The sequence below is a fragment of the Protomyctophum bolini genome (genome assembly GCF_963924005.1).
Source record: "Protomyctophum bolini genome assembly, chromosome: 19".
Taxonomy (NCBI): Eukaryota; Metazoa; Chordata; class Actinopteri; order Myctophiformes; family Myctophidae; genus Protomyctophum; species Protomyctophum bolini.
This window is the reverse complement of record NC_137880.1, coordinates 40375799-40389892: the sequence shown is the minus strand read 5'-3', so window position 1 is coordinate 40389892 and position 14094 is coordinate 40375799. Positions and strand designations below refer to the sequence as shown.

General features: G+C 44.5%; 1 protein-coding gene across 1 annotated transcript in view; it reads right to left on the bottom strand.

Moving 5' to 3' along the window:
- Nucleotides 1–8243: 8243 nt before the first annotated feature.
- Nucleotides 8244–14094, bottom strand: part of map7b (microtubule-associated protein 7b) — a gene marked incomplete at both ends in the record, with an annotated part of 30047 nt that continues 24196 nt past the window's right edge. Inside the window, 5 exons of the mRNA XM_080791534.1 lie at nt 8244–8339; nt 8721–8850; nt 11496–11802; nt 12105–12349; nt 13993–14094. The exon at nt 13993–14094 is cut by the window's right edge and continues 50 nt beyond it. Coding sequence (XP_080647660.1) covers nt 8244–8339; nt 8721–8850; nt 11496–11802; nt 12105–12349; nt 13993–14094 — 880 coding nt within the window. The remainder of the gene's footprint in view (nt 8340–8720; nt 8851–11495; nt 11803–12104; nt 12350–13992) is intronic.

The following is a 14094-nucleotide window of genomic DNA, read 5'->3' as shown; positions in this document are numbered from 1 at the left end:
ACGTTTAATTACATTTAATTAATAATTCTACATTTAATTACACCTAATTAATTATTCTGTGTTTAATTACGTTCATAAAAGACGATAATAAATTAATTGTTTTAGAATTAATTGATGAATTGAACAAGGTGGACCCTCTTCATTTTTGTATTTGTTTACAAACATTTGGGATTTGTTTATAAACAATTTGTAATTAGTTTACAAACATTTGTAAACAAGCTGTCAAGATGAGTTAGTTAGTTATGTATTTATTTAAAGCAGTGGCTCTCAAAGGTGTGATCCAGTGACCCTCATGGTTCCTTGAGGGGGTTCCAAATGGACCCATTATAGGTCTGTAACTCTGAGAGTGTAACACATGGACCCAAATGGACCCTTACAGGTCTGTGACTCAGAGTGTACGAATGGAACCAAATCATGGACCCTTACAGGTCTGTAACTCTGAGAGTGTACTATAGTACAAATGGAACCAAATGGACCCTTTTATAACTTTTAACTCTGATACTGTACAAATGGAATCAAATGGGACTCTTATGGGTCCATCTGGTTTTACTCTCAGAGTTATGGGGGTCCTTGAAATTAAAAAGTTTAAGAACCTGTATGCAATGGCTTATCTCTTGTAAAAAGAGAGACCAGCCTATTCTCCAAACCATTATCTTATGCTTTGCTAGGTTGTACAAAATAATATTGGGTCAATTTACTTTGCAGGACTCACCTCGCACGCAGCTGCCTTGTCTGTGTTGTTGACATGACATGGGCTTGCAGGACAGAACTTTTATTTGTGACAGACACATAGTTCCTTTGCAGACAATACAATCTGCCTCTCATTGGTCACAAAGCTAAGAAAATAGTAGCCTACTTTTTCTGCATGTCAATGATGATAAGATAGTTCTTTGGCATGTCAAGCTTTCCTCACAGAGAGCACAACAGTCTATCTGCAGCCAGCAGAGCAGCCAGCGAGCTGAAGGAAATTGAAATGTTCATGGAACATGACTACAATGTGGAAGAAAATGAAGATGTACTTTTAATAAACCTACAACAAATCCTTGAAGTGGCCCTCTGGAGTGAGTCTGGAACTATAGTGGCCCTCTGGAGTGAGTGTGGAACTATAGTGGCCCTCTGGAGTGAGTGTGGAACTATATAGTGGCCCTCTGGTGTGAGTGTGGAACTATAGCTATAGTGGCCCTCTGGAGTGAGTGTGGAACTATATAGTGGCCCTCTGGTGTGAGTGTGGAACTATAGCTATAGTGGCCCTCTGGAGTGAATGTGGAACTGTAGTGGCCCTCTGGAGTGAGTGTGGAACTATAGTGGCCCTCTGGAGTGAGTGTGGAACTGTAGTGGCCCTCTGGAGTGAGTGTGGAACTATATAGTGGCCCTCTGGTGTGAGTGTGGAACTATAGTGGCCCTCTGGAGTGAGTGTGGAACTATATAGTGGCCCTCTGGTGTGAGTGTGGAACTATAGTGGCCCTCTGGAGTGAGTGTGGAACTGTAGTGGCCCTCTGGAGTGAGTGTGGAACTATAGTGGCCCTCTGGAGTGAGTGTGGAACTATAGTGGCCCTCTGGAGTGAGTGTGGAACTATAGTGGCCCTCTGGAGTGAGTGTGGAACTGTAGTGGCCCTCTGGAGTGAGTGTGGAACTATAGTGGCCCTCTGGAGTGAGTGTGGAACTACGTATAGTGGCCCTCTGGAGTGAGTGTGGAACTATAGTGGCCCTCTGGAGTGAGTGTGGAACTATAGTGGCCCTCTGGAGTGAGTGTGGAACCAACCTGTGGAATACAAAGCAGTGAATGGAGCCGGTTGGACCAGCTCATAACAAACATTATGTATGAACCATTGAGACCAGCTGTGTCATATGGGTGAATGTAATGTGTCATATGGGTGAATGTAATGTGTCATATGGGTGAATGTAATGTGTCATATGGGTGAATGTAATGTGTCATATGGCTGAATGTAATGTGTCATATGGGTGAATGTAATGTGTCATATGGGTGAATTAATGCACAACCTAGGCTATATGTAAAGCGCCCTGGATAAAGGCGCTATATAAATGCACCATTTACCACCTTTAAAGGTATATTCAGTGATTTAACTTAATTCAAATATCACTTATTTTTTTGTTTTGTTGTGATAATCCTCACTACTATAGAGTGTGCTGACCATATAAGGAGTTCCTCCCTGTCCCCAGTTAACCCCTGGGGGTCAAAAAAACCTTAGGTTTCGTTTTTGGCTCTCTATCCTGATTGGACGAAAGGCTTAGGTCCCACAGCCAAAAACGAAAGTTAAGGTTTTTTGAGTGAAATCACTGAATATACCTTTAATGTGTGTTCAAACAGTGGGTGATGTGGTGAAGTTGAATGTAAAAACCGTTGAATTAATCCATTCCAGACATATTGTCAATTGTTTATTTCCATACAGTTCATTTCAGTACAACTCCCAGACCCACTCAAACCTTTAGTAATATATATATATATATATATATATATAGACTTTAATCATTCATTAGAATATGTATTAACGTATTTACTTGCATTGAAATAACCTCCCAAAGATTATAAACCAAAAAATAAAAAAATAAATAGTTGCTTCTGTGTTTCGTCTGTCGGGCGGAAAACCTCACGTGTTTCAAAACTGTTAACTCTTCACGATTCAAAATTAAATAAAATAAACATAAAACTGCAAAATTAGCAGATCTACAAGCTCACAATCTATATGCTACAAGCTCGTAGCGCAGCACTCGGTGCCGCACTATGAGCTTGTAGATCTATTTTTCAATAGCTAAAGCATAACATAATGTTAATGTTAATTTAATAACGGTAATGAGGTTTCAGCCCGACAGTGAGACTAATAAAACTTTGTCCACTGGACTGAGACTAATAAAGCTTTGTCCACTGGACTGAGACTAATAAAGCTTTGTTCACTAGACTGAGACTAATAAAGCTTTGTCCACTAGAGTGAGACTAATAAAGCTTTGTCCACTAGACTGAGACTAATAAAGCTTTGAGAACCAAACAGCAGCAATGGAGTGTGAATGTATGTTAAAGGAACACTTTAATCTTCATATCCCCTTAGAATAATGCTGTTTATGGAACTATTTGTGTCAGAAATAGTTCCACAGCATCGGCCCCTTAGAATAACAATAAGCCACCGGAGGCGTCAGGTTACGATGTATTTTATATTGACTGAGAGGCGAGGCGAGAGACGACGCACAGCGGAGTGTCTCCGACCCTCTCAGACATTATACAATACCCGGTAAAAACTGCATGGGACCTGGCGTGGCTTATTGCCGTTCTAAAACGGTTACAAACATTAGCCAATATTAACCTCATCAAAACTATTTCTGAAGTATGGTACTATCATGGTACGGTAGGACCAGACTAGAGCATCCTAAAGATTATTCACCACAATTCCAAATTCACAAAAGTAGCTAGCTACTGTTTGCGCCCACCAGAGTGCGCCACTTCCTTGTTTTAACCTTGATGATCAGAAACCAGCCAATCAGAATCCACGTATTGGGACCAACCATTTTAGAATGCTCATTAAAATTATGGAACTATTTGAGCTCATTATAATATGGAACTATTTGTGTCAGAAATGGTTCCGTCTGGCGGGCTGGGGATGTAGACCTACTAGGCATATGTATGTATGTATGTATGTATGTATGTATGTATGTATATATATATATATATACATATATATATATATATATATGTGTTCCTTTTAACTACAGTAAAGAGATGAGGGTCCTGTGTTGTGTTACAAAAGCTTGCCTGTATACGGCGCCTGTCAATCATTCAATCAATCAATCAATCAATCAATAACTGTCGGTTGGAAAAATGTAGGCTACATCAGTGGTTCCCAAAGTGGGGTCCCCGGACCCCCAGGTTCCAGGGGGTCCCCGGACGGACCCCCAGGTTCCAAGGGGGTCCCCGGACGGACCCCCAGGTTCCAGGGGGTCCCCGGACGGACCCCCAGGTTCCAAGGGGGTCCCCGGACGGACCCCCAGGTTCCAGGGGGTCCCCGGACGGCTAAATGATAACCAAACAGGTCCATTTGGTTCCATTTGTACCCTCTCAGAGTTAAATTAACATTGATTGTACAATATAAATAGGGGGTCTTGGGGATAGAAATGCCATTAAATGGGGGTCCATAGACTAATGCATGTCAAACTGGGGGTCCTTGAAATTAAATTAAATTAAATGTCATTATCTCTTCAAATGGGGGTCCAAATGGGGGTCCCTGTCAATATCTCTTCAAATGGGGGTCCAAATGGGGGTCCCTGTCAATATCTCTTCAAATGGGGGTCCCTGTCAATATCTCTTCAAATGGGGGTCCATGGGGGCGGGGCTGATTAGTGTAAATGTGGGGGTCCTTGATTGGGAACCACTGGCCCACATTATGTCCTAAATAAATAAAACTTAACTTTTCAGGGTAATTGGATAAAAAAAAAAAACATCAGATGTTTCTGTGTGTTTGTTTGATCAAAACGGCACCAATCAACTTGATGAGAAAATAATCAACTTCACCAAAACAGGAAGAAAAGCAATTTTTATGAAACTAAACAAGGGAATCAGTAAATTAATTACACTGTTCTTATCTCTGCTTCCACTGATGATAAAATAACAACAGTAGCTTTCTGTTATGCCCCCCCACCTAGAATACAACCCTCTACATTTTACAGGTTTTAAGATTTTGTCGCAGTGAGAAATCTTGGCCTTATACGTAAGAGGAGACTTTAGCACCCCCTGTTGGCGACACAAAGCAGTCTGCCCACAAGGCCCTGACACAGCGCAGAAAGACGCTACGCGATGCTATGCAACGCTACGCGACGCAACGCGACGCTAGGCGACGCTACGCGACGCAACGCGACGCTAGGCGACGCTACGCAACGCAACGCGACGCTAGGCGACGCTACGCTACGTGACGCGCTGCAACCAAAACGCAGCCATTCGATGGCAACCGAAATGTATAACGGACAGGCATTAACCCAGCAGAGCGCGTGCTGAGCTGCACGTGCTCTGTGGGCTTGCAGATCTGCATTTTATTATTATTATAAGTGCGTCAACGCGGTTTAGCTACTGCCGCACATCCAGGCGTTTGTCGTGTCAAACACATGGTCGACGTCACACGGGATCTTGTGACCGAGCACGTCCACGGCCTCTTGGAGGTCACACGGGATCTCGTGGCCAAAGAAGATCGGTGCCCAAAGAGATTGGAAGAGACTGTCGTTGTTGTTGTTGTTGTGTGTGTGAGACGGAGGTCTTCTGTTTGGCCAATCAGGGACCCGGACATCCTCGCGTCCAATCAGCTCTCTCTTCCTGTGCGCTGTGGGTGTGGCCTCATGGTGTTAGGTCCAATCAGCTCTCTCTCTCTCTCCCTGTGCGCTGTGGGCGTGGCCTCAGACAGCATCTACATGTTGAGAGGAGAGAAGCAGGAAGCAGTGAACCAGGGAACTGCTTCCCGGACAGACAGGATGTTCCATTGTGTCGACTAAGTCCACGTTACGTCCGGGTCCAAGTGGCACCAGCTCCCGTCCGCATCTCATTGTAAATAGAATATCTAAACGCGTGAATCTTTTTACAATGACGTTATTTCTCAGAAAGGAAGCCATTGAGGGTTAAAATGGGTCTTAATGCTTCCAACTCGAGTAGAATTATTAATATTTTGTACAAGTGTCCCTGACAAAGAAGATATATGATGTGGAGACAATAAAGACTATTATTATTATCATTATTATTGAAGGTGGTACCAGTCCATTTGCTCAGCACAATATTTCACATATTTAGAATGTGTGCGGGGTTGAGTATGTTGAATCTAGTTTGCATTAATGAGGATGTAGTTGACACAAAGATTTGCGCCACATTTTCACGATTCTTCAAAAACAGCAGACCTACAAGCTCGCAGCGCGGCACTCGGGTAGCGCGGCGCTACGAGCGTGTAGATCTGCTATTTTTCCAATAGCTAAAGTATAACATAATGCTTTAAAACACCAAAAGGGGTTCCCGCCCCCCAGCATGGGTTAATGAGTGCCTGACCTGCTCCTGGATGGGTGGACCTGTCCTCTTTGAGGAGGCCGTTCTCCCTGAAAGCCACCACAGGAACTCTGGCGCCCTCGTGTGGCGGCGCTGCGGCGGTACCGTCTGGCAGCTGGATCACCTCCTCGAAGTCCTCACCGTTCGCACTGAAATGAGTATTATTAACATAATGACGATACAAACATTTAAATGAGTATTATTAACATAATGACGATACAAACATTTAAATGAGTATTATTAACATAATGATGATACAAACATTTAAATGAGTATTATTAACATAATGATGATACAAACATTTAAATGAGTATTATTAACATAATGATGATACAAACATTTAAATGAGTATTATTAACATAATGATGATACCAACATTTAAATGAGTATTATTAACATAATGATGATACAAACATTTAAATTAGTATTATTAACATAATGATGATACAAACATTTGTGGTTTTGTGGCGTTTTTTCAACATTTGTGTTTTTGTTTTAACAAATTTGTTTGTTTGTAGACACAAAAACTGAAATAATAAATACGGAGGCTTAAACCAGACTAATATCTACACAGTGATAACAGTCTGAGGTTCCAGACTAATATCTACACAGTGATATCTGTGCCAGGTTAATTCACTCCGATATTAAAGCATGCAGTATTTACCTGCGTCCACTAGGGGTCAGTGCTGCGCTGGGGGCAGGATGTGCCTCTGTGTGGCCGTTGCTGTTACTCTGCTGCTGCGACGCGGACGCAACAGCTCCCCCTGTAGGGCAGGAGGTTCAGTGTAAATGACATGGACGTCACAGCCAAAAAGGGCCAGGTTTCAACCAATCAGCAGTGAGGACAGGTTTCAACCAATCAGCAGTGAGGACAGGTTTAGACCAATCAGCAGTGAGGACAGGTTTCAACCAATCAGCAGTGAGGACAGGTTTGAACCAATGAGCAGTGAGGACAGGTTTGAACCAATCAGCAGTGAGGACAGGTTTAGACCAATCAGCACTGAGGACAGGTTTGAACCAATCAGCAGTGAGGACAGGTTTCAACCAATCAGCAGTGAGGACAGGTTTCAACCAATCAGCAGTGAGGACAGGTTTCAACCAATCAGCAGTGAGGACATGTTTCAACCAATCAGCAGTGAGGACATGTTTCAACCAATCAGCAGTGAGGACAGGTTTCAACCAATCAGCAGTGAGGACATGTTTCAACCAATCAGCAGTGAGGACAGGTTTCAACCAATCAGCAGTGAGGACAGGTTTCAACCAATCAGCAGTGAGGACAGGTTTCAACCAATCAGCAGTGAGGACAGGTTTCAACCAATCAGCAGTGAGGACAGGTTTCAACCAATCAGCAGTGAGGACAGGTTTCAACCAATCAACAACGAGGACAGGTTTCGACCAATCAGCAGTGAGGACACTCACCTGCATCTTCTCCATTTCTGTGAGGAGAAACTTTCTGGAGACAAGAACAGGGGAAAAAATCACACCTGTGAGAAGTGAGCGGCACTCTTATACATCATACATCACGTGCTGTGCTCAGCCAATGAAATCATCGCTATGGGGTGATCAGCCAATCACAAGCCAATGTTTGTGTTTACACTACGCGTGGAATAGTAAGAGAGTGGCGACGCAGTGGACACGTTGACTCCCATTTTAAAGGAGAATACCATGCTACCCACCGAAGAGGTGGGTAGTGTGTGTGTGTGTGTGTGTGTGTGTGTGTGTGTGTGTGTGTGTGTGTGTGTGTGTGTGGTGTGTGTGTGTGTGTGTGTGTGTGTGTGTGTGTGTGTGTGTGTGTGTGTGTGTGTGTGTGTGTGTGTGTGTGTGTGTGTGTGTGTGTGTGTGTGTGTGTGTGTGTGTGTGTGTGTGTGTCGTGCGTGCGTGCGTGCGTGCTGTGCAGTGTGCATGGTTGGAGGGGCGTGCCACGGTGCCAGTGTATTCTCATAGGATATAGCAGCAGCTGTCTCTACATGTGTACTTTTTTGGATTAAGTCTTACTATTCTGAACCTGCTGCTGCTTGCTCCATCGCCAGACATCCCTGAATTGAGCTAAACTAGGATAAACTCTTCATTCAACAAACCCTCAATCTGTGAACAGAGACATGTTGTCACCACACACACACACACACACACACACACACACACACACAATGAGCTCAGCTCATGTACGGTGGAGCCTTTCGTTGTAACATTTAACTATTAAAACGGCAAAAGTAAACCATCACGTTTGGCTCCACCTCGGCTCCGTGAGGGAAGGTTTCTGTTCCCTCGTTAAAACACAATCCGTGCCGGGATCGATTCCTTCAAAATAGGAGCTCTGGGGTGCCGGAAAGACACGGCCGCTTTTACTCTGAAACACCCCCCCCCCCCCCCCCCCTCCGGAAACAATCCAGAAAAAAAGTTTGCTTTACATTGCTATCGTTTTAATTCATATACGATATATATGATCCAAAAAGCATATTTTGCGGGAGAGAGACGGACGAGGAGCAGAAATGAAGCGCGTCGTATATCCGTCAGATCAAAACCCACGCAGGAGAGCGCCCCCTGGATCAGGCGAGACGAGGCGTTCTTTTCCGCCGCGCTGACAGGCTAAGTCAACGGTAAGCTAGCATGAGCCCAGAGTGTAGCGTACGGTAGCCGAGAGTCGGACTGAAAAATGAAAAAAAGGGGAAAAAAGCTCTCTCTCTCTCTCTCTCACCTGTCGGTGTAGTCTCTCGGCCTCCTCTCGTTCTCTCCTCGCCCTCTCCTCCTCGGCGCGTCTCGCCTCCTCTCTCCTCGTCTCCTCGTCTCCTTGTCTCCTAGCTCGCTCCGACGCCTCCTGGGCCATCCTGGAAGACGCACGCACACGCACGCACGCACGCACGCACGCACACGCACACGCACACGCACACGCACACGCACACACACACACACACACACACACACACACACACACACACACACACACACACACACACACACACACACTCAATTTAATTAAATTCAATGCCGTGCAATGCAATTCAATTCAATTAATTGACAAATAACACCTGGACCTCTTTGGTGGGGACGTAACAACTACAAATAACACCTGGACCTCTTTGGTGGGGACGTGACAACTACAAATAACACCTGGACCTCTTTGGTGGGGACGTAACAACTACAAATAACACCTGGACCTCTTTGGTGGGGACGTAACAACTACAAATAACACCTGGACCTCTTTGGTGGGGACGTAACAACTACAAATAACACCTGGACCTCTTTGGTGGGGACGTAACAACTACAAATAACACCTGGACCTCTTTGGTGGGGACGTAACAGCTACAAATATCACCTGGACCTCTTTGGTGAGGACGTAACGACTACAAATAACACCTGGACCTCTTTGGTGGGGACGTAACAACTATACAAATATCACCTGGACCCCTTTGGTGGGGACGTAACAACTACAAATAACACCTGGACCTCTTTGGTGGGGACGTAACAACTACAAATAACACCTGGACCTCTTTGTTGGGGACGTAACAACTACAAATAACACCTGGACCTCTTTGGTGGGGACGTAACAACTACAAATAACACCTGGACCTCTTTGGTGGGGACGTAACAACTACAAATAACACCTGGACCTCTTTGGTGGGGACGTAACAACTACAAATAACACCTGGACCTCTTTGGTGGGGACGTAACAACTACAAATAACACCTGGACCTCTTTGGTGGGGACGTAACGACTACAAATAACACCTGGACCTCTTTGGTGGGGACGTAACGACTACAAATAACACCTGGACCTCTTTGTTGGGGACGTAACAACTACAAATAACACCTGGACCCCTTTGGTGGGGACGTAACAACTACAAATAACACCTGGACCTCTTTGGTGGGGACGTAACAACTACAAATAACACCTGGACCTCTTTGTTGGGGACGTAACAACTACAAATAACACCTGAACCTCTTTGGTGGGGACGTAACGACTACAAATAACACCTGGACCTCTTTGGTGGGGACGTAACAACTACAAATAACACCTGGACCTCTTTGGTGGGGACGTAACAACTACAAATAACACCTGGACCTCTTTGGTGGGGACGTAACAACTACAAATAACACCTGGACCTCTTTGGTGGGGACGTAACGACTACAAATAACACCTGGACCTCTTTGGTGGGGACGTAACGACTACAAATAACACCTGGACCTCTTTGGTGGGGACGTAACGACTACAAATAACACCTGGACCTCTTTGGTGGGGACGTAACAACTACAAATAACACCTGGACCTCTTTGGTGGGGACGTAACAACTACAAATAACACCTGGACCTCTTTGGTGGGGACGTAACAACTACAAATAACACCTGGACCTCTTTGGTGGGGACGTAACAACTACAAATAACACCTGGACCTCTTTGGTGGGGACGTAACAACTACAAATAACACCTGGACCTCTTTGGTGGGGACGTAACAACTACAAATAACACCTGGACCTCTTTGGTGGGGACGTAACGACTACAAATAACACCTGGACCTCTTTGGTGGGGACGTAACAACTACAAATAACACCTGGACCTCTTTGGTGGGGACGTAACAACTACAAATAACACCTGGACCTCTTTGGTGGGGACGTAACAACTACAAATAACACCTGGACCTCTTTGGTGGAGACGTAACAACTACAAATAACACCTGGACCTCTTTGGTGGGGACGTAACAACTACAAATAAAGGTAATAGAGCGTCAAAGTCCCTCCCCCTTTCAGAACGACGAGTGGCCCAGGAAATTAATCCCAATGCATTTCTCCTCATAGGCTTTTCTTAAAGTATTTATTTACAGACGGTTACGCCGCGGACAAAGCCAACTCGGATCGTGACAAAATCATGACAATGAACACAATGTTTTGGGGCCGATCAAATCATTTATAAGAAGGAAAACAAAACAAATAGTGTTGTCTCCTGCCTTTATTTTCTTCTTTCTAATGATTTGATCGGCCCCCAAAACATTGTGTTCATTGTCATGATTTGTCACGATCCGAGTTGGCTTTGTCCGCGGCGTAACCGTCTTTAAATGAATACTTAAAGAAAAGCCTATGGGAGAAATGCATTGGGATTCATTTCCTGGGCCACTCGTCGTTCTGAAAGGGGGCGGGACTACGACGCTCTATTAAGCCTTCTAGTACATGTAATTCTCCTTTAAAGCGTCTAAACGTCACGGTGGGTACCTGGCCCGTTCCTCCTGGGTTCTGTCTAAACGTCACGGTGGGTACCTGGCCCGTTCCTCCTGGGTTCTGTCTAAACGTCACGGTGGGTACCTGGCCCGTTCCTCCTGGGTTCTGTCTAAACGTCACGGTGGGTACCTGGCCCGTTCCTCCTGGGTTCTGTCTAAACGTCACGGTGGGTACCTGGCCCGTTCCTCCTGGGTTCTGTCTAAACGTCACGGTGGGTACCTGGCCCGTTCCTCCTGGGTTCTGTCTAAACGTCACGGTGGGTACCTGGCCCGTTCCTCCTGGGTTCTGCGTTCCTCGTCCTCTCTCTCTCGCTGCTCTCGGGCCTGTCGTCGCTTCTCGGCCAGGATGCGGCCGGCCTCCTCTGGGTCCGTGGTACCGGCCGAGGGGCGTTGGACCTGGACCGGGCCTCTGGCCTCCTCTGGGTCTGTGGTACCAGGCACCGGGTACCCAGAGGGCTCTTCTGGGTCTGTGGTACCGGTCTGTGGTACCGGACGGCTGGCCTCCTCTGGGTCTGTGGTACCGGGCTCTGGGTCTGTGGTACCGGGCGGTACTGGGTCTGTGGTACCGGCCTCTATAATGTTGTCAAGAAAAGAAAAAAAGAAAAACACAAACAAGCCTTCAGTAACAAATAGGGATACATTTTACAAGCGATACGATACGTATCACAGTACAACATGGTTGACGATATGATACATGGACAATATTGGTTCATTATGGCGATATGATACGATAGTGGATATAAACAGTCCTTCAGCCAGAGGGCGCCAGAGGGAGAGTGCGTGCTGTTGCAGGAGAACACCTCAGCATCATCATAATACAGGGAAAGAAAAATAAATACATTTATATATTATATTTAAAACGTGTCTAAATCACCTTTAAGGACGACACGAGGCCGCTGACCGCTCGCCGACCGCTGCTGCTCGCCACCGACCACGTTCTCACCCAGAGGCTGGGGGCGGGGCTCCGTGGGGGGGTGCACGCTGCAGACCCCCCCCTCCTCCTCAGGGGTGGGGGGCCTAACGGGACGGATGTTCCCCAGCTCCTCCTCAGGGGCCCCGCCCTCAGGGCCCCCCCCCGGGGACCGGAGCTGTCTGGGGGTGGGGGGGCGGTGGGGAGGCCTAGGAAGCAGAGGAGAGGAACGGATTAAATATTATGTTACACTTTAGTTATTGAAAAAAATAGCAGATCTACAAGATCATAGTGCGGCACTCGGGGGCCGCGCTATGATCTATTTATCTACTACTATGATCTATTTATCTACTACTATGATCTATTTATCTACTACTATGATCTATTTATCTACTACTATGATCTATTTATCTACTACTATGATCTATTTATCTACTACTATGATCTATTTATCTACTACTATGATCTATTTATCTACTACTATGATCTATTTATCTACTACTATGATCTATTTATCTACTACTATGATCTATTTATCTACTACTATGATCTATTTATCTACTACTATGATCTATTTATCTACTACTATGATCTATTTATCTACTACTATGATCTATTTATCTACTACTATGATCTATTTATCTACTACTATGATCTATTTATCTACTACTATGATCTATTTATCTACTACTATGATCTATTTATCTACTACTATGATCTATTTATCTACTACTATGATCTATTTATCTACTACTATGATCTATTTATCTACTACTATGATCTATTTATCTACTACTATGATCTATTTATCTACTACTATGATCTATTTATCTACTACTATGATCTATTTATCTACTACTATGATCTATTTATCTACTACTATGATCTATTTATCTACTACTATGATCTATTTATCTACTACTATGATCTATTTATCTACTACTATGATCTATTTATCTACTACTATGATCTATTTATCTACTACTATGATCTATTTATCTACTACTATGATGAATCGTGAAAATGTGTCTCAAATCTTTGAATATATTATTCTTTCAGAGTGAACGTTTTTTAACTCAAATCTTTGCTTCTGAGGGGTTCCTGGAACTACATATTTTCAGATGGGGGGTCGGTGGCCCAATTACAATATAATATTGGGGGTTCTTGTTTGAGAACCACTGACATAGAAACATGTTTGTAGAATGGTTGCCAGGTCTGAATGGGTTGTCAACACAACAAAATCATGACAACAAACAAACAAAAAATGTTTTGGGTCTTCTGGAAGTGTGATGGAGAGCGGGAGATGATGAGTTTAACTGTGGTGAGTACATACAACACATTCGTGCACACACACACACACACACACACACACACACACACACACACACACACACACACACACACACACACACACACACACACACACACACACACACACACACACACACACGCACACACACACGCACACACACTCTTCCTCACTGTCTTTTCAGCTCTCGCGCTCACGTTTGATTACTGTCGCAATATAGAGCTATTTAACACTGTTACTGAAACACACACTATAGCAATGATTACTGTCACAATATAGAGCTATTTAACACCGTTACTGAACACACTATAGCAATGATTACTGTCACAATATAGAGCTATTTAACACTGTTACTGAACACACTCTATAGCAATGATTACTGTCACAATATAGAGCTATTTAACACTGTTACTGAACACACTCTATAGCAATGATTACTGTCACAATATAGAGCTATTTATTTATTGAACACTTATCGATACTTTTCGTCTAACATTAAAATAGCTGCCATTATTAAAACCATGACAGACGCACATCTCCTACCTGCCAGGAGAGGGCGTCGTTCCTTTGCTCTTCCTCTTGCCTGGCATCTTGTTGGGCAGGAGAGACAGACAGGGAGACAGAGGGAGAGACAGGCAGGGAGCC